The sequence below is a fragment of the Littorina saxatilis genome, linkage group LG13, assembly GCF_037325665.1.
Source record: "Littorina saxatilis isolate snail1 linkage group LG13, US_GU_Lsax_2.0, whole genome shotgun sequence".
In the NCBI taxonomy this organism is placed as follows: domain Eukaryota; kingdom Metazoa; phylum Mollusca; class Gastropoda; order Littorinimorpha; family Littorinidae; genus Littorina; species Littorina saxatilis.
This window is the reverse complement of record NC_090257.1, coordinates 38,261,717-38,281,213: the sequence shown is the minus strand read 5'-3', so window position 1 is coordinate 38,281,213 and position 19,497 is coordinate 38,261,717. Positions and strand designations below refer to the sequence as shown.

The 19,497-nt window shown below is 42.8% G+C and overlaps 1 protein-coding gene across 2 annotated transcripts in view; it reads right to left on the bottom strand.

The window, feature by feature from the left end:
* LOC138945682 (E3 ubiquitin-protein ligase RNF13-like) overlaps nucleotides 1–19,497 on the bottom strand; it is a 42,806-nt gene that overhangs the window by 8,392 nt on the left and 14,917 nt on the right. For both annotated transcript variants that reach the window (XM_070317173.1, XM_070317172.1), the window contains exons 6-11: nucleotides 17,947–18,031; nucleotides 16,625–16,730; nucleotides 16,226–16,319; nucleotides 15,869–15,949; nucleotides 11,541–11,771; nucleotides 10,465–10,622 (exon numbers count right to left, since the gene is read on the bottom strand). In XM_070317173.1, coding sequence (XP_070173274.1) covers nucleotides 10,465–10,622; nucleotides 11,541–11,771; nucleotides 15,869–15,949; nucleotides 16,226–16,319; nucleotides 16,625–16,730; nucleotides 17,947–18,031 — 755 coding nt within the window. The remainder of the gene's footprint in view (nucleotides 1–10,464; nucleotides 10,623–11,540; nucleotides 11,772–15,868; nucleotides 15,950–16,225; nucleotides 16,320–16,624; nucleotides 16,731–17,946; nucleotides 18,032–19,497) is intronic.

Here is a 19,497-nt window from a genome sequence, read left to right as displayed (position 1 = left end):
ACCATTTTAAAGGGAAGCAACCCCACCACAAAAAGTGTAAATGGAGCCTTGGTAATGACCACAGACCCGGGGAGTTACCTCCCATTGGTGTGTACTACGTCACTACCGCTCCTCAACACGTGGTCAAGATCATACGGCTTTAAAGAAACTAAACAAGTCGCGTAAGGCGAAAATACAATATTTAGTCAAGTAGCTGTCGAACTCACAGAATGAAACTGAACGCAACGCAACGCAGCAAGACCGTATACTCGTAGCATCGTCACTCCACCGCCCGTGGCAAAGGCAGTGCACGTGGAATTGACAAGAAGAGCGGGGTATTCGTTGCGCTGAGAAGGATAGCACGCTTTTCTGTACCTCTCTTCGTTTTAACTTTCTGAGCGTGTTTTTAATCCAAACATATCATATCTATATATTTTTGGAATCAGGAACCGACAAGGAATAAGATGAAAGTGTTTTTAAATTGATTTCGAAAAAAACATTTTGATAATAATTTTTATATATTTAATTTTCAGAGCTTGTTTTTAATCCGAATATAACATATTTATATGTTTTTGGAATCAGCAAATGATGGAGAATAAGATAAACGTAAATTTGGATCGTTTTATAAATTTTTATTTTTTTTTACAATTTTCCGATTTTTAATGACCAAAGTCATTAATTAATTTTTAAGCCACCAAGCTGAAATGCAATACCGAACCCCGGGCTTCGTCGAAGAGTACTTGACCAAAATTTCAACCAATTTGGTTGAAAAATGAGGGCGTGACAGTGCCGCCTCAACTTTCACGAAAAGCCGGATATGACGTCATCAAAGACATTTATCAAAAAAATGAAAAAAACGTTCGGGGATTTCATACCCAGGAACTCTCATGTCAAATTTCATAAAGATCGGTCCAGTAGTTTTGTCTGAATCGCTCTACACACACACACACACACACAGACACACACAAGCACACACACACGCACATACACCACGACCCTCGTTTCGATTCCCCCTCGATGTTAAAATATTTAGTCAAAACTTGACTAAATATAAAAACCATAAGCGGGGTTGGTGGGAGGGCATAAACTATGTGATTCGGGTAAGTATATTAATCAAATGAAAATTTATTTTTAAAATTTTTCATTAAATTACATATTCTTACTCCGAATCACATAAAGCAGATAGCTTCAACAAGGCGGTGGGAAAGAAAAATCTAACTCACTCTAAAAATCCTTGCCAGAAACTGGCCCGCTGCCAACAAGTCAGGAAGGGCCCGGTGGGAAAGAAAAATCTAACTCACTCTAAAACCCTTGCCAGGAACTGGCCCGCTGCCAACAAGTCAGGAAGGGACCCGAGAACCGTCCTAATTGACAGCCGCGATGTCTCTCAGGCAAAACTTGCTAAAGACAACTTCAGAGAGCCAGTAAGCTGTGCCCAGCACTTCGTCCAATCTCCCGGACCGAAAAACGGCCCAGGAAGAGATCCAAGCCCTAGATTTAAAGAACCTGAGCCGAGTCGAGGGGAAAGACCAGCTGCCCCCCCTTCTATTGGAAGGAAATGCCAATGCCCTGGAACGATCCGTGCATACGGTTGTCCACTCAGTGCTGAGTAGGACGCACCCTCGAGGTGACCGTAAGACAATCATGCCAAAGTATGCAAACCTTGGGATGGAGTGAAGACCGAAAAGGCCTGTGAGATAGAAGTCAGCTCAAGAAAAGATCTCCACACAAAGAGAGAGAGAGACGCCTGAGTACAAGATACCAGAGTCCAACTTGATGGGAACAGCTCAATAAAGAGCAAAAGCGTTCCTAAAATTCCAAGAACGTGAAGAAACACTCACCCTCCAATGCACGCTGTACTGCTTCTCTGCGTTAGAGTCCAAGTCTAACCAAGACAAGAAACATAGTGCTCCTGGGTAGTGACAGAAAAACGCCAAAGAAAGAAACTGGCTGCTATCTTTGACATCGTCACCCATAAAGCATGCTTGAGAAGGGTGCCATAACCAGCAGTCTAGCTGCCCTCAAAAGAGATGGTCGCCAGTTATCCTCTACCAGTCCCTGCGAAAGCAGAGAAAGATAGTACAAGGAAGCAGCGACTTACGATTGTGCGTAAGCAACCGGAAGTGCGGAAGTCACAGTGATCAAAGCCTGGTGTGACCGGTGACCATGAACAAAATGGCTAAAAGCCATAGTGTACGCAGTTCAGTCTGCTTGTAGGTAATTGAATGTGAATCAAAAACCCCAAAACAGAAAACAGAAAACAAGACTGGTAAGCATACACGGAAAACCGTGAAGCTGACCCCGAGACAAGAGTTCTCAGGACAAAACTGGAAGTTAACCTTCGCGGCCAAATCAAGAGCCTTCCTGAGTTTGGGCGAAAAACCAAAACGCATCTGTCTACCTCTGAAAGACTGAGGGCCAGACGCGAAGATCAACGGGCAAACGCCGTAGTCATAGTTGCCTGTGGTAGAAGGGTGACTGTAAAAAGAAACCCGACCTAACGGAAGTCGTCCTAACTTACCCCATCTTAGGATGAGGGTGAAGATAGAAAGAGTCGAAATCCGAAGTCACAGGAACCGGAAACGCCATATTCAAACAGCGATTGGCAGGAGACTATTGCACAGGCCATGGCTGAGAGCCATGATGCCCATAGCACAGCCATAGTTCCGAAGTACCCACAGTACGCAGGAAACGTACGAAACGAAAGTTTCGGCTGCCAAAAAAAGATGCTGGGCTATGAGCCCACAGCAAAGAAACCGGAACATTAGCTAACCCTCTGCCCGAAGAAGAGGACTAGCCAAACCCGAGAGAGGTGGTAAGCCACAAAGGATGACTCCTCAAACATACATTGCCAAAGACAATGCCCCCTCAGGAAAATCTGTCTGTAACCTCCGAGGCCAACTCAAGCGCACCTTAACACTTTCGTGACGGGATGCGACTATATTAGTAATAGCGCTGCAACGCCCACGGACGGGAAGCGACTATTTTAGTATTAGACATACAAGGTACACGACTCGTGATTGCTTCCCGGTTTTTGAAGCTTGCAGTAAATTGAGTTGTTTCCCTTGATACACGTGGTTTTCTCTTCCGGCTTGATCAAATTAGTGCAGATTTGCGTGGTGTTTTCGAACAAAAAAAATGAATCGAAGGCGAGCCTTGTCACAGGAGGAGATTCTCTGGATGTTGGATCTTGAGGATCCTGTAGATCATGATACATCGTGTCGTTTTAGCCTCAAGAAAGCGATAATAGCAGTGATATTGAGGAAGAAACAGTCCCGTTGTTGCTAGTACGAGTCGGCAAATACACGTGGTAGGGGGTGATACTGCTAGACGAACATGTATCTCGGAATCGTGCAGGAGCTATAGGGGCGTGGCAGCACTGATAACAATGGATGGCTGGAGCCTTCAAATCCTTTTGGAATTGTTCATAGGTGTACAGTTGGTACTTTGTTGTGAAAATGTGACTTATATTCAATATGGATTACCTAGACATCATTTGGTGAGTGTTACAGTTTTGTTTCATTTGAGTCAGGATGCTGTGAGTGAATGCGTGATTTGCTTGTTTTTTTCTTTGTACTGTCTCCTTATTTCTGTGTACAATGTTAACAATATTTCAGCTAATTCATAGGTTTTACACCTTGTTTGGTTATAACATTATTTATAATACTTTCTGTTAAAAAATAACTTTTAAAAAAAGCAGTGGAAAATAAAACACACAAAAAAACGTTAAAAAACACAAATTATCCCCCTTTCACCCCCCTTTGCTAAAACAAATCGCGTGACAAACTTATAAATAGCACGACTGAACTGGGCATCCATTTTTGAATTAGTACACAAAATTTGGTGGTGATTGGACTTAATTCAAGCTTGCTATACAGATTTCTGTACAGTTACTGATTTTTGGGAAGTTTCTTGGTGGCAAGCTTGGGCAGGCAGGACGTTAACGCCGTGGCAGTGCTAGTCACAATAGTGTTAAGTTTGGACGAAACACCAGAACACGTCCGCTCGCTAGAGAAAGACAGAGTCCGACTCGGCGAAAGACAAACAAGGACCATAGTCCAGTTGCTTGTGGCAAAAGGGGTGAACGGGGTAACGTGAAGACAGAAACCCCACCCTGCATAGGACGAGAAATAAGGAAAGAATTGTCGAAATTGTTACCGGTAAAGGTGTACGCGGAAGAGCAAAGGACGACAACAAGTTCCGACCCGGCTTGGGCAAAGTCAACTTCTTATGACAAGAAGGAACAAAAGTCGAAGCCTGTGTAGCCGAAGCCAGCCAAGGCTGAGTGTGTTCCGGAACTGAACCGTGAGGAACGAGCAGCAGAACCGGAACACTGGGGATACCACTTCCGGCAGGAGATGGTCTAGCCAAAACCTGCGAAAGGTGGTACACACTGAAGGTGACTCTCGAACCGGAAGTAGGAATCCTCCTCCTGCGCGGAACGGAAGTCCGACATCGCCGACTGAGCAACCGAAGCGGAAGCCGCCAAAGCTGATGTACCCTCCGGAAAGTATCTGGAAGTAACCTTCGTCGCAGCTTCGAGAGCAGCCAAGAGCTTCGATGGAAATCCAGAACATGTCTGATCGCTGGCTAAAGACTGTACATCAGAAAAGCATGGTTGCCACTCCCAAAAAATGAAAAACCTGAAAGTATGTGGGGTGCAGGGGCGCTGCCCCTGCTGGGGGGTACGGGTGGCAACGCCCCCTGTACGTTGAACAATTTTACGATCTGAGAGCCATTATTTGGCCTCCCCTGCAAATTATTTACACAAAACAGCAAAAATTATATCCTCCTTCAAAGCAATTGATAACAGCACAACAAAGACTTAATTAATCAACAGACAAATCATGTCAAATGCCTCATGAACAGTTCAGTTTACACTAAACAAAAAGTCATACCTGAAGTCCAAGGAAATTGTTTCCAATCAAAAAGTTTTCAGCTCTGGGATGTTGGGTCTACCTCACTCTCAGCTCGAGAAACAAAAACTTGTTGCATGAATCCAATGTGAACTTTAACTACCTAACCTTGTCACCACACACCATGACATGTTAATTCTAAGAATAACAAGAAATTCCTCCGATAGGAAAAACACCCCCGTTGGTCAAAGGGAAATAACCATTCTCACTGCTCAGGATTGAGCAATTTAGAGCTTATCTCTAAGCCCTTTTGAACTGTTCTGGCTTCTCAAAGGAAGGCCAGTACATACAAATACACAAAAGCCGCCAGACCACATCACAAACAGAACTGAACAATCCACAGGTGTTGCCCACATAGAGAGAGACACACACACACACACACACACACACACAAACACAGAGAAGCCGTATATATAGAGAGATAGATGACAGTGTATTTTTCGCGTGGCTATAAATTGATTCGACCTTTGCACTTTTAGTTTTACAGTGAGGATAATTTACGGGTCCAATTTACGTTGTGGACACTGCGGTGACCTTCTAAAAATAGTAACAGAACGCCGGGAATATCCGAAGATGCCCACTCATACTACAGTGCACCATACGAAGGAAGGGAGGTAAACGCTGAAAACATGGAGAAGATAAGGAAGAGTTATGCCGTAGTTGATCCCCCCAAAAAACCAAAATCCACCAATAACTCCCTAACCGTGTGTTTGACTGGTCCCAATTTTTGTAAGGACCGTCTCAGGAATGTATAGAACCTGTTCACCAAGTTTGGTGACGATCGGTCCGTTCATTCTTGAGATCTACTTGCGAACACAAACAAACACACAACCATACAAACAAACACACACACAAACAAACAAACACATCGACCGAAACCTATACACACCCCTATACCGGGGGTGTAATAAACTGAAACACAGTTATGAAGTTGGCAGACAGAACAGATTTCAAGTCCAAAAACTAAGCCATATGTAGTTGGTGATACAGATAGTCCTCCAAAATGACACTGACAGAAAAGGTGTAGGTCTTGAACAATGCAGAACTTCAGAAGTCCAGGAAAAATGTATCAAAAAATGTATCGACAAGTTTTCAGTTCTGGGATCCCGGATGTCACTCATCATTGATCAAGAAAACAAAAAATCGAGAGTTGCTTGTGTCCTTTTTTTGGGTACAACAGTATTTGATATGTTTGGAGCAAATGATGCAGAACCCCGTACCAGTCACATCAATCTTCTTCAGCCAAGTTCGATGCTCTGTGTTTGTGTCATTCTTCTCTGCTAGCCATTTCCACTTCCACTTGTATTTTATACCCGCCTCCAGTTTCTCAAGCTTAGATGGATGGTCATCTTCACTGATGTACGGCATGTTGAAGCGAAATTTGCAACGGTTTTCACAACAAACTTTCTCGCATCGACAAATCGCATACACCTAGAACAAGAAGGGCAAAGCCCATACGACTCACATGCTTGACCTTGACCTTTACATGACCTTGACCTTCAGAGTCAAGGTCAAATAACTAAACCTAGCAATGACATCATACACTAAGAACTGCTTTACACATTTTTCCTACCAAAATACATGTGACCTTGACCCAAGGTCAAGGTCATGCAACACAAAGCTGTTAATTCAAGACATAAGAAGTACAATGGTGCTTATTGGCTCTTTCTACCATGAGATATGGTCACTTTTAGTGGTTCACTACCTTATTTTGGTCACATTTCATAAGGGTCAAAGTGACCTTGACCTTGATCATATGTGACCAAATGTGTCTCATGATGAAAGCATAACATGTGCCCCACATAATTTTTAAGTTTGAAACAGTTATCTTCCATAGTTCAGGGTCAAGGTCACTTCAAAATATGTATACAATCCAACTTTGAAGAGCTCCTGTGACCTTGACCTTGAAGCAAGGTAAACCAAACTGGTATCAAAAGATGGGGCTTACTTTGCCCTATATATCATATATAGGTGAGGTATTCAATCTCAAAAACTTCAGAGAAAATGGGAAAAATGTGAAAAATAGCTGTTTTTTAGACAACATTTATGGCCCCTGCGACCTTGACCTTGAAGCAAGGTCAAGATGCTATGTATGTTTTTTGGGGCCTTGTCATCATACACCATCTTGCCAAATTTGGTACTGATAGACTGAATAGTGTCCAAGAAATATCCAACGTTAAAGTTTTCCGGACGGCCGGCCGGCCGGACGGACGGACGGACGACTCGGGTGAGTACATAGACTCACTTTTGCTTCGCATGTGAGTCAAAAATGGCGGCTTAAGCAATGCCCGGATTCTCTCCTCCCGCCAAAAAAGTTTCAAAACTCGGATCGGAATCTCTGGTCAAAATTCAACTGAGCGAAACGAACCACGAATTTTTTTTTCTGATTTTTTTTTTTCGCAACAAAATTCAAAAACCGGATTTCCGGCACCTGGCCGGAAGAGTGGCAACCATGCAAAAGCCAAGCGAACGGACATGGACCCAAGTCACAGTTGCCAGTGGAAGACTAATGAACGGGATGACCGGAAACCCATCCACCCGGAAACCGTCCTGACTCAACCCCAACTGTAAGAGTAAAAGGAGGTAACATCCGAAGCAACCAGAACTGAATAGGCAGTAGCCGCAACACCCAACAGGTGAAGTGACGACTGTCCCGGCCGAGGCTGAAAGCCTGAATGCCCGTAGGCCAGCCGCTGTTCCTCACTCACCGACATCCGAGAGGAAGCGTCAGGAAGAGGAATAGTGTATCCGGACAGAGCAGGAAACGCAACAGACAAAGCCGCACAATGCGGAAGCGAAGGTTGCGTGGACTGGGGCCGGAAGCCCGAACGCCAGTCCACGGTCAACTCTAGTCAAGACTGCAACGTGAACTTGCACTGGAGGACCTATGCTTCCGGTAAACCGGAAGCGCAGCACCGGAAACATCTACCGCCCTTGCTCTGAAAACACCAATGCCCGCGACGAGGCAAAGGTGAGGTCAGAACAGAAGTGGACTGGGGCCGGAAGCCCGAATGCCCATAGTGCAGTCCACGGTCAACCCTGGACAAGACCTCAGCGGGTGCTTGCGGCAGGGGACCTATGCCTCCGGTAGGAACCGGAAGCGCAGCAGCCGGAAACGGCTGCCGCCCTTGCTCTGAAACACAGATGCCCGCGACGAGGCAAGGGTGAGACGGAACAGAAGTTTGCCGGTTGTGATCCCGCGCCAAAGAACTGTTTCCCAGCAGGGAATGTCCGGCAGCCTCACGAGGGCCGGTGGACCAGTTCGACTTACCGCAGTGTCAACCTCGGAGGCAGAAGACAAAAAAAGCAAGGAGATCCTTCCCAGAAATCGTCGCCGACGGCCATCAACGACGCCAAACAGCGAGCGTCACCGAATGAAGGGGGGAGAACACCACCAGCAGGCGGCGTGGGACACGGCAATTCTTCTCTCCCAAACTGCGGAACTCTGGAAATAAAGAGCTAAGCAGGATAGACACCAGAGCGCCATGCTCCGATGCCTAAAAGAGGGAAAGCAAGAAGAAAAAGAAGTCAAAGACATGCTTAACTGCCCCCAAAACACATGTTCATTTAGGGCAGAATAAGTAACGGACATGGCGGTATTACATGCTTAGTCCAAAACAACAACTATTACCAATGGTCTGGTAGATCCATGACATAAGCCTTGCCATGTTTTATCATTGTCAGCCATGCTGACCCACAAAAATGGCGGCCAAACAATAAGTTACTAGAAAATTTACAAGTCCAAACGGACGAAAAGTCAGCAACTACAACAAAATTCTTGTCAAACAAATGACCAACAAGAAGGGCAAAGCCCATACGACTCACATGCTTTACACATTTTTCCTACCAAAATACATGTGACCTTGACCCAAGGTCAAGGTCATCCAAGGTCATGCAACACAAAGCTGTTAATTCAAGACATAGGAAGTACAATGGTGCTTATTGGCTCTTTCTACCATGAGATATGGTCACTTTTAGTGGTTCACTACCTTATTTTGGTCACATTTCATAAGGGTCAAAGTGACCTTGACCTTGATCATATGTGACCAAATGTGTCTCATGATGAAAGCATAACATGTGCCCCACATAATTTTTAAGTTTGAAACAGTTATCTTCCATAGTTCAGGGTCAAGGTCACTTCAAAATATGTATACAATCCAACTTTGAAGAGCTCCTGTGACCTTGACCTTGAAGCAAGGTAAACCAAACTGGTATCAAAAGATGGGGCTTACTTTGCCCTATATATCATATATAGGTGAGGTATTGAATCTCAAAAACTTCAGAGAAAATGGGAAAAATGTGAAAAATAGCTGTTTTTTAGGCAACATTTATGGCCCCTGCGACCTTGATCTTGAAGCAAGGTCAAGATGCTATGTATGTTTTTTGGGGCCTTGTCATCATACACCATCTTGCCAAATTTGGTACTGATAGACTGAATAGTGTCCAAGAAATATCCAACGTTAAAGTTTTCCGGACGTCCGGACGGACGGACGTCCGGATGGACGGACGGACGGACGGACGGACGACTCGGGTGAGTACATAGACTCACTTTTGCTTCGCATGTGAGTCAAAAAGGAAAGAGCTTTCCAACTAACAAAGCAGAAGGCAAGTAAGGAGGTAATATAAGGTTTACCTCACTATTACATCGGCCTTGCCACATTTTATCGCTGTCAGCCATGCTCACCAACAAAAATGGCGGCCAAACAATAAGTTACTGAAAAATTTACAAGTCCAGAAACGGACGAAAAGTCAGCAACTACACCAACATTCTTGTCAGAATAATGACCAAAAAGAAAAGAGCTCACCAACTAACGAAGCAGAAGGCAAGTAAGGCGGGTAAGTGGCCGGTGGGTGTCAAACAAACACCAAACAACACAGCCACGAGAGAGCCAAACAACAACCTTCTCCTCAGAGCTGAAAAAGTCGTATGATCTTGACCACGTGTTGAGGAGCGGTAGTGACGTAGTACACACCAATGGGAGGTAACTCCCCGGGTCTGTGGTCATTACCAAGGCTCCATTCACACTTTTTGTGGTGGGGTTGCTTCCCTTTAAAATTGTTTAAAGACGGGTAGCCTTTTCAGACCTTAGCATCTCAGACTGCGTCAATGCTTTATGTGATTCGGAGTAGGAATATGTAATCTAATGCCTTAGAAGAATGCTGTGCAGTTGGGCTTGTTTCTCTTTCTTGTTAATCAAGTGAATTTCTCAAAAAGTGTTTAACGGCACAACAAATAATCTTTTTAAAAAAAGTCTCTGCATTTATAAATAAAACTCCACTTCTAAAATCTTTATCGTCCGCATAATTTCACGGATGTTCTGGCCCTGCTTACACTACTACTTCCACTCGTTCTGAACTTTCTAGAATAATTATTTCTTTTGAAATAATGTGATGTAAAATAAAATTGTTTTGTAGAAGTTTAAAGGCATGTTCAAAATATTGTTTGGCATCTTCTCACAACAACCTTTCCGTAAAACAATCTTCTTCACAAAGGTTACAGCCACTATGACCTAGACCTTCACCAATAAAGGTCACATGACCTTGACCTTAAATCTAGACCTTGACCTACCTGTTGGTAAGAGATTCCCACACCTCCCACAGCTCCCTCCAGTTCCTCGTCACTGTCGTCGCTATCCTCCTCCTCGCGTGCTGCCCGTGCAGGTGCCGCGATTTCCGAGGGCCTTGCTTCGTTCACCACCACAACCGACTGTGGTCCCCTGCGTCCACCTGTCAGCAGGCAAACAATAACATGAGCAGGGATGACCAAATCTCAAAATTTTTAAATCGCCAGCTGGGCGAGTAACTTCAAGAAAGTCACTAGCCCGCCAGAAATTTCGCTGGCCCGGTACATACCACACAACAAATTGTGAGTGTTAGATTTCTTTACACAATTAAAACAGCGGTGACACGCACAGGAGCCTCGGTTTTTGTATTACCAGAACATGGCGATGATTTTGCAGATGACAGACGTTTCCGCATCTGCAGTGTTTATATGGTTTTTTCACTGGCCAGCCAGGCGAGCTGCTAGGCGGTTTCTACTAGCCCGGCGGATTTTTACTCGCCCCTGGCGATCGGGCAGACGATTTGGCCATCCCTGATGAGGTTTTACAATGTACTTGCAGTGTGAGTGAGGAGACAGATTAAAATGGACATTACCACGTTTCTCCACAGCGCACCCAATAACCAGATCCCTCAAACACCCGCTATGCACAAAGCTACCTGTCATGCATGTGTTTCATATTTTAATCGCTTCCTGTGAGGTTTGGGCGTTATTAATTAAGAAAAACTGGTAGTAGACACTTAGCTAAAAATGTTTGTTTGAATCTGTTACTTGCCATGTATTGGGAGAAAAAGGGATATAGTCAAAGACTGTAGCATAAAGCTTCCGACTTCATAACAGTATGATATGACAGTTAATGTAACACATGCTATTTTCAGACAGCTTGACAGAATTTTCCGACGATCATGCGTACATCATACATACATAGTTTTAAAAAGTATGATATGACAGCTAATGTAGCATATGCTATTTTCAGACAGCTTGACGCAATTTTGCAACAATGATGTATACGTCATACGTGGTTTTGACAAAACGCAGCGTGACTGTGTTAACAGCAGCAACAAGAGTAGATCCAACAAACTCACCCCTCCTGTCGGCAGCAGGGCCACGGCCATCGTACGATGGGACGCCGCCCTGAGTCATGATGGGGTTTCTCGTGTTGTTGTTGCCCAGAAGGGGGGTGTTTTCCCCAGCCCCTTCCCCTTCCGTCTCGGAACCGCTGTCGGTCTCTTCGCCTGGGATGACCCGGCGCTTGCACTGGGGGCAGGTCTTTTTCCGCTTGGTCAGCCAGGGGTCAATGCACTTGCAGTGGTACGCTGTGGAATCAAACATGCGCTAGATACCCCCCTTTAAGACCTTCAAACACTTGAGGAAATGAGGTCTGAGAAAAGAGGGAGTCTCAAAATGGCTGTACATTTACACAGGTTAACAATAGAACACAATAATATAATAATAACAAGAAGAGCAAACGCTCGATCGAGTCACTTTCGCAGTTCTGAATATTATATGAGGCATCAGATGGACAGGAAGAAATTGCTATTCACAACACAATGAGTCACGTTCACATAAAATTTGAGCCCGGTCACTTTTATAGTTTCCGAGAAAAGCCCAACATTAAGTTGTGTGTTGCCGAACAGAAAAGGCTAGTTATCTCCCTTGTTTTTCTGATAATGTTCGTAAAAGGCTACAGATGTAAATACTTTGATGTAAAGAATAATCCTACAAAGTTTCAATCACATCCGATGAACTTTGTCAAAGATATAAAATGTCTAATTTTTCCTTTGACGCTGACCTGTGACCTTGAAAAAGGTCAAAGGTCAACGAAACCATCGTTAAAGTGTAGAGGTCATTGGAGGTCACGACTAAACAAAATATGAGCCCGATCGCTTTGATAGTTTCCGAGAAAAGTCCACTTTTATAGTTTCCGAGAAAAGCCCAACGTTAAGTTGTGTGTTGCCGAACAGAAAAGGCTAGTTATCTCCCTTGTTTTTCTGATAACGTTCGTAAAAGGCTACAGATGTAAATACTTTGATGTAAAGAATAATCCTACAAAGTTTCAATCACATCCGATGAACTTTGTCAAAGATATAAAATGTCTAATTTTTCCTTTGACGCTGACCTGTGACCTTGAAAAAGGTCAAAGGTCAACGAAACCATCGTTAAAGTGTAGAGGTCATTGGAGGTCACGACTAAACAAAATATGAGCCCGATCGCTTTGATAGTTTCCGAGAAAAGTCCAACGTTAAGGTGGTGTCTACGGACGGCCGGCCGGCCGGACGGCCGGCCGGACAGACTAACACTGACCGATTACATAGAGTCACTTTTTCTCAAGTGACTCAATAATAAATGAGCATTTACATGTGAGACATCGGGGTCTGAGAAGGGATGGAGTCTTCAAGGGAAGCTTCCACTGTACTCAGTAATCTTCTTCTTCTTCGTTCATGGGCTAAGACTCCCACGTTCACTCATGTTTTTAGCACCAGTGGAATATTACGTGTATGACTGTTTTTACCCCACCATTTAGGCAGCCATACGCTGGTTTCGGAGGAAGCATGCTGGGTATTTTCGTGTTTCTATAACCCACCTAACTCTGACATGGATTACAGGATCTTTTCCATGCGCACTTGGTCTTGTGCTTGCGTGTACACACGAAAGGGGATAAGCCACTAAGCAGGTTTGCACATAAGTTGACCTGGGAGATCGGAAAAATCTCCACACTTAACCCACCAGAAGGCCGCGGCCGGGATTAGAACCCTCGACCTTCCGATTAAGAGGCCGACGTCTTACCACCCCGCCACAGCGCCCGTCACTCAGTAATCTAAGATATGGAGGATGAAAACAGAAAATGCTTTAAGGTGAGAAACAAACACAGCTGGAGTATTTCAATAACAAAACAAGAAATTCTTAAGACCATCCTACTTCAGCAGAATCTATACAAAAGACTTTTCCATAGAGCAGGTTTTAACCACACATGTTCTTCCTCCATGATTATGCTACCATTTTCTTTTTCCTTTTCAGAGAGAGAACCAAGCTTAAGGGCAGGTGGGCCAGTGCAAAATTGACCAAATCGTTCAAAACACTGTTTTGGGTATTTTAGCAGATTATGTTTCCATAACATACCTATCATCCATGTGTGTCGGTGTTTTTGTCAAAAGTGTCCTATTTATCTGTCAATAAAGACAAAATGTGAACATCTGTGGCATTGATTGTCTTCTGTAGTCGATATTCCCCCGCCAAAAAATGTCTCATTTCAAAGGCTAGTTACGGCTCTGTCCTCAGCAAAACAGTGCATTCACGACATACGAAACTGCGCAGCAGCTCTTGACCTATAACATGACATCAGTGTTTTGATGAATGTTCCATTCACTCAGCCACTAGTCCGTTGCAAAAGCAGCAATCGTAATCGAACGGAAATGTCCTTATTTGGAAGGTACTCGACATCCATTGGTTCGTTTCATAAACCGAAATCGGGAACCAGTTTACTTTGTGAGTGCGCATGCTCAGCTTACGAATTTTGCATACGGAAACTACCGAAGAGACTCTCGGCCATGACGGGAACACCCGAAGTTCACTCGGTTTTACAACATCCTGGTTACACATCAAACGATCGGTGACAACCGAAAGCGAATTTTTCCTTGAGAAACAACCTTTGATACGATAACAATGGCTCGAAATAAGAAAGAGGACAATGTCTTTATTAGTTCGGTTAGCAACAACAAGTAGTTCCGCTGGTACTGGGCCAAAGTTTGGATTCTGCCGGTGTTTCCGATACAGAGGAAAGCTTTGATCTTCACGCAGATCCACAGGTCGCCATTTCCGAACACGCCATGCAGCACACTTTTTACGTCTCGGCACTGGCTTGCTTTGCGCTGAATTTGAGTCAGTTTCTGTGCAGTATCTCCTCGACAAGCAAGTTGAGCATTTGCTACGCAAAAAAACAAAAACAGGAGAAAGTATCCAACATCAGTCAGATTATCGGTAATGTTTGCTGGGCCTGCCATTTCCCGAACGAAACTGGATCAGCAACTGTTTGTATCAATCTGCACTTTCGTAAATTCCGTCACTGTCTTGACGAACTGTGTCATTTTCTTCACCGCGATACACAGTTCATTGCGAAGAGCTTCCTCAGTAAATCGTTCAGATTCCACGTACGATTTGTTGTCAAAAAACAACTCAAAGGAAAGTTTCAAACTCATCAGCCTCCATCTTGCTTGTCGAAGCACCAAAGTACTGTATCGATGTAAAAACAAAAGCAGAAAACTTCGAGGAAACCAACAAATCGACGAGATAACGGAAGGAAATAAGCCTTGTTCTGGCTCAAGTAAGTTACCGTTAAAAATACCGTTATTCTCGCATGCAAATACAAACGAGAATCGGGTCATTGATACACGTTTAGCGCTGGGGCAGTATCCCCATGCTGGTTGACAGAGGGAAAGAAGGGATGGACGCATAAATTCTCTGCTGGCGTGCTAAAGGCTAAGTAGTTCGCAATTCAAATAAACTAAGCTGTTCATTCAAAACACAGTTTTGTCCTTGTATGTCTGTTTCAATAGTGTTTCTGTGGTGTTCAATCTTCAATGTCGTTTTTCTCAGTTCAGCCATTTTGCCTACGGTTACGTCTTGGGTTACGCGATTTCTCTGGCTGTAATTTAGCTAGAGCAATATTTTCTTTTGTAGTTTGTGCAGAATATAACATTCTGGGGGATTACGAAGGGATTTTGCTGAAATTTTATTATAGTCATATCCAGATTATTTCAAAAAATAATTTCGCAAGCGTTACCCTAAAGTTTGACAGTTGTAACAAAGAAGTGTTCCTAACTCCAAATATAAATATAATAAACAAGATCTGCTTCGTAATCCCCTAGAGCATACCCAGAAGGATAAAATAAAACAATAATTAGAAGTGTGACAATCACATCTGATGAAAATCCGTGTATCTCCTGTACTCCACTTTTGTCTGTATTTTGACTGTTTTTGTCGCATAAAACAAAAACCAGCAACCGAAAATACAAAAAGTGACTATTCTTTGTCATCATTTGTTCATTTCTTTCATAAAATAACATTCAGACACAATAAAACATTCAAAATAAAAAAAAAGGTAGTGCACTGGCCCACCTCCCCTTAAGTGACCAAACTGCATGTGTGCATGAATTTATAAACGCAAGAATGTGTGCGCGCTATCTGGCGACTTTTTGCAAGAGTTTAACAGCATTGTCCTTCTTTACCATTAAAAAGATTATGTCTCAGTTACTTAAAAGTTGAGTTCCAATGGGTTGTCTTTTTAAAGTATTTTCCTTAAATCTATATACCTTTCATAGACTTAGTTACTAAGAAGTTGCAGCTGCAAACGGTTATGTCTTTTAGAGGAATCTTCCTTTTATACCTTTCAGAAGACTTTGTCTCAGTTACTTACTGTGATCGCACGGCAGAACTCGCAGCTTCTCCCCCTCTTCATAGTCGTCCAGGCAGATGGCACAGGTATCATAGTGGTCGCCTGGCAACACATTCAAATAAAGAGGCATTAGCTCTTCATACACATAATTACTGTAAAATAAAACTTTAAAAAACACACAAATAATAAGCCTATATTTGTAACCATGTCAATGTATGTGCAAGTATGCGTATGCATATCTTGGGATTTGTGCCTGTAAAATAATGAAAATGTGTGTGTACGTGTGCTTGCGTGTGTGTGTCTTAGTGTAAGTGTGTGTGTGCATGCGTACATGTGTGTGTATGTGCATGCGTGCATTATCTCATTGCCTATAATTACCTTTCTTGTACTTGCGTGTTGGAATTCTCTTGAGGGCTCGCGTTGACAGGCGTGTACGACGTCTGAATTGGAAATACCTGATACACTTGAAAATCTGCAAACAGAAGTGTAAACCAATATGTCGTTCATACATTGTTTTCTTCCATTCCATCATATTTGTTGTAGTAGATTTTTTTTCTGTGTTGTAAGTGTGATTTGCCGTCACATTTTTGCTGCAAATCTAGATAGTTGACTTTCCCGAAAGGGAACTATCAAAAACATAAAAAGAGAAAAGAAACCGGAATGATAATGTGTGTTTGGGTGCAAAACTTCTTGCCAAACATATATAGCTTAATGAGATCAAGGCTTCTCACTGGAGTGGCATAAGGTCCATCCAGGAGCGGTGTGTAACGTACTTACCGAAAACAAGATGAGAACGAGAAAACAAACGGAGACGACGACGGTGAACGGCCAGAAGTAGCTGAAGTCATCGTAAGAGAACTCCTGTATCTTGACCACGATGAACCTATGGACACAAGCGATCATCACTATTATCAACCACATCATTTATCATTGTCCACCACGATGGACCTATGGACACAAGCGATCATCACTATTATCAACCACATCATTTATCATTGTCCACCACGATGGACCTATGGACACAAGCGATCATCACTATTATCAACCACATCATTTATCATTGTCCACCACGATGGACCTATGGACACAAGCGATCATCACTATTATCAACCACATCATTTATCATTGTCCACCACGATGGACCTATGGACACAAGCGATCATCACTATTATCAACCACATCATTTATCATTGTCCACCACGATGAACCTATGGACACAAGCGATCATCACTATTATCAACCACATCATTTATCATTGTCCACCACGATGAACCTATGGACACAAGCGATCATCACTATTATCAACCACATCATTTATCATTGTCCACCACAAAATACAGACATGACTAGGAAATGGTCAAAAAGGAGGTATGAAGGTTTGCCAATTCCACAATCAGAAAACATTTAGATGTTCTCAATTTTGCTTAAAAGATGGAAAATTGATTTACATACGAGGAATGTTGCTTACAGCTTCAAAATCAATTTAATGTGTTCAACTTCCATATCCAACACAAACACATATCCAATAGAGTGGTTCAAAAGGAAAAATTCCTCTAAAAGGAGGAAGATTCTCATGCCTGAAAACTTTTGGGATGGATGACAACAAGCAACTATGAAAGGTTGAACAACTCTTCTTTGAAATGGGTAGACACAGTTCACCAATGTAAATGTAAATGCTTTTGAAGCCTAAAACCTCAAATGTGGACACAGTGTAACTTGGTACCAGCAAAGAAAGGACATCCTTGGGATCAATTGGGGAACCCAAATGGTGCAAGTTGGTGTCATTTGAGCTCCAAGTTTGCCATTAAATTCAGTTTTTAGAACCATTATTGCCTTCCCCATTTATTTTTTCGGCGGACACTTTTGCTTCTTCGGCGGAACAAAACAATATTTCGGCTGAAATTTGCCTTTCGGCGGACAATTCCCATGCCTGAGACAAGAGAAGGTGTCAGGCTCTCATGGGAGGTGACAAAAAACGATGTGCCTGAGGCAGGTTGTGCCCATTTTGGACTTAAAAAAATAATATCAAAAACATTTTGCATGAATTGTGTGCATTTTCATTAAGGTGAGCCATGCAAGATGCCACGAGCAAAGCTTACTTGTCTGTGTAGTTGAAGCGATGGGCAAGTTCCATTCCATCCGTGTACCCCACAAAAACTGATGGGATTCGAACCTGGTCAGAATCTGAAAAAAAAAAATGAACATCAGTACAGTCACATCTTACACATAAAAAATTCAGAGATTAACTTATCTGACTCGTAAATAATACAATAAAATGGAACTCTATTTACCAAATTTGGTAAGGTCAAAAGGTTTACTGAGTGACATACCTGGTTAAAGACTTCTATGAAATACTGCGAAAGTTGCCTCTAAATTAAGGACACTTGCAACTTTACAAAATCTCTTAGTTATAACATTAACTAAGCGGGTATTGTACACCCACTAATTGTGTTCATCTTCAGTAAACACAGGTCATCTGAATACACGCACTGCTTTTGAATATAATATACTTATTTACTGCTTAAACTATTCTCATCACACCCTAAAGACATACTCAAAATACGAACAGCTTCCTCCTCTCGGAAGACACAAGTAAATACATGTACCCCAAGATTATGCAGATTTTACAATGTGAAAATTATTCCTGTGTTCTAAAATCTTAATGAATTACACATGTCCAGACCCTTACTCAGGGATCACGTTAACGCATGTTTTTGTTGTTGCGTATTTGACGCGTTTTAAAATCCGCCCACGCATTTTCCCGGCGCTTATGCGTAACGCGTACGCAAAACAACTTCTATTCAAAACGGCATGCTCAGCAGCACATCCCAATACTGAATCAGACTATAGCACACACGCGCGCGAGTTTAGAATCTCTAGTCTGTTCTGGATCAAACATAGCACAAGCGCGCGAGTTCAAATCTAAAGTCTGTTTTGGATAAAACAAAATGAGGTGACGTGCTCTCGGCATAATAGTGTCGCAAGCGACGCAAAGCAACGCCGGTCGGTTTTCTGAAACAGAACATACACCCAAAATGCACTGGGCGTGTGGCGCCAAATCTAGGCCGAGAGACGCTTTCAGTTCAAGCCTGTCTTTGATTCATTCAAAACGGCATGCAGCGAAAGTTGTCCTCATTTTTTCGCACATCGTCATGATTTAACTGTGTTATAGTGATGCAAAATCGGTTCTGCTTTACGCGTTTTTTGGCCGACATTGCGTAAGCCATACGCAATTTGAAACATCCTAGCGCGATCCCTGCTTACTCTTTCATTTCTGGATTACAACTTAAACTTCAATTCCCAATTCAATGTCATAACTAATGACAATGTAACCTTAAGTTAGTGAGTAACTTTTTCTTATTTGTTATACAGTCTGAGTAGCTCTAGTAAACAGAAATGCATCAAAGTTACCACTATTACAAATACAATTTACACACAGTAAGCAACCCTTCTTGCCACAAAAAGAGCTCAGTTTGTCAAGTAAATTTTACAAACAAAACATTCCAGATTTCAAACCAGTTTTATCCACAAGGAAGAGGTTGAAATTCATCTAAAAATTATATCAATGAATGTAATTAACTATATCCACACTGTTATGAAATTAGCAACTGTATTATTGCAGGTATACATAATGTACTGGTCATCTGCTC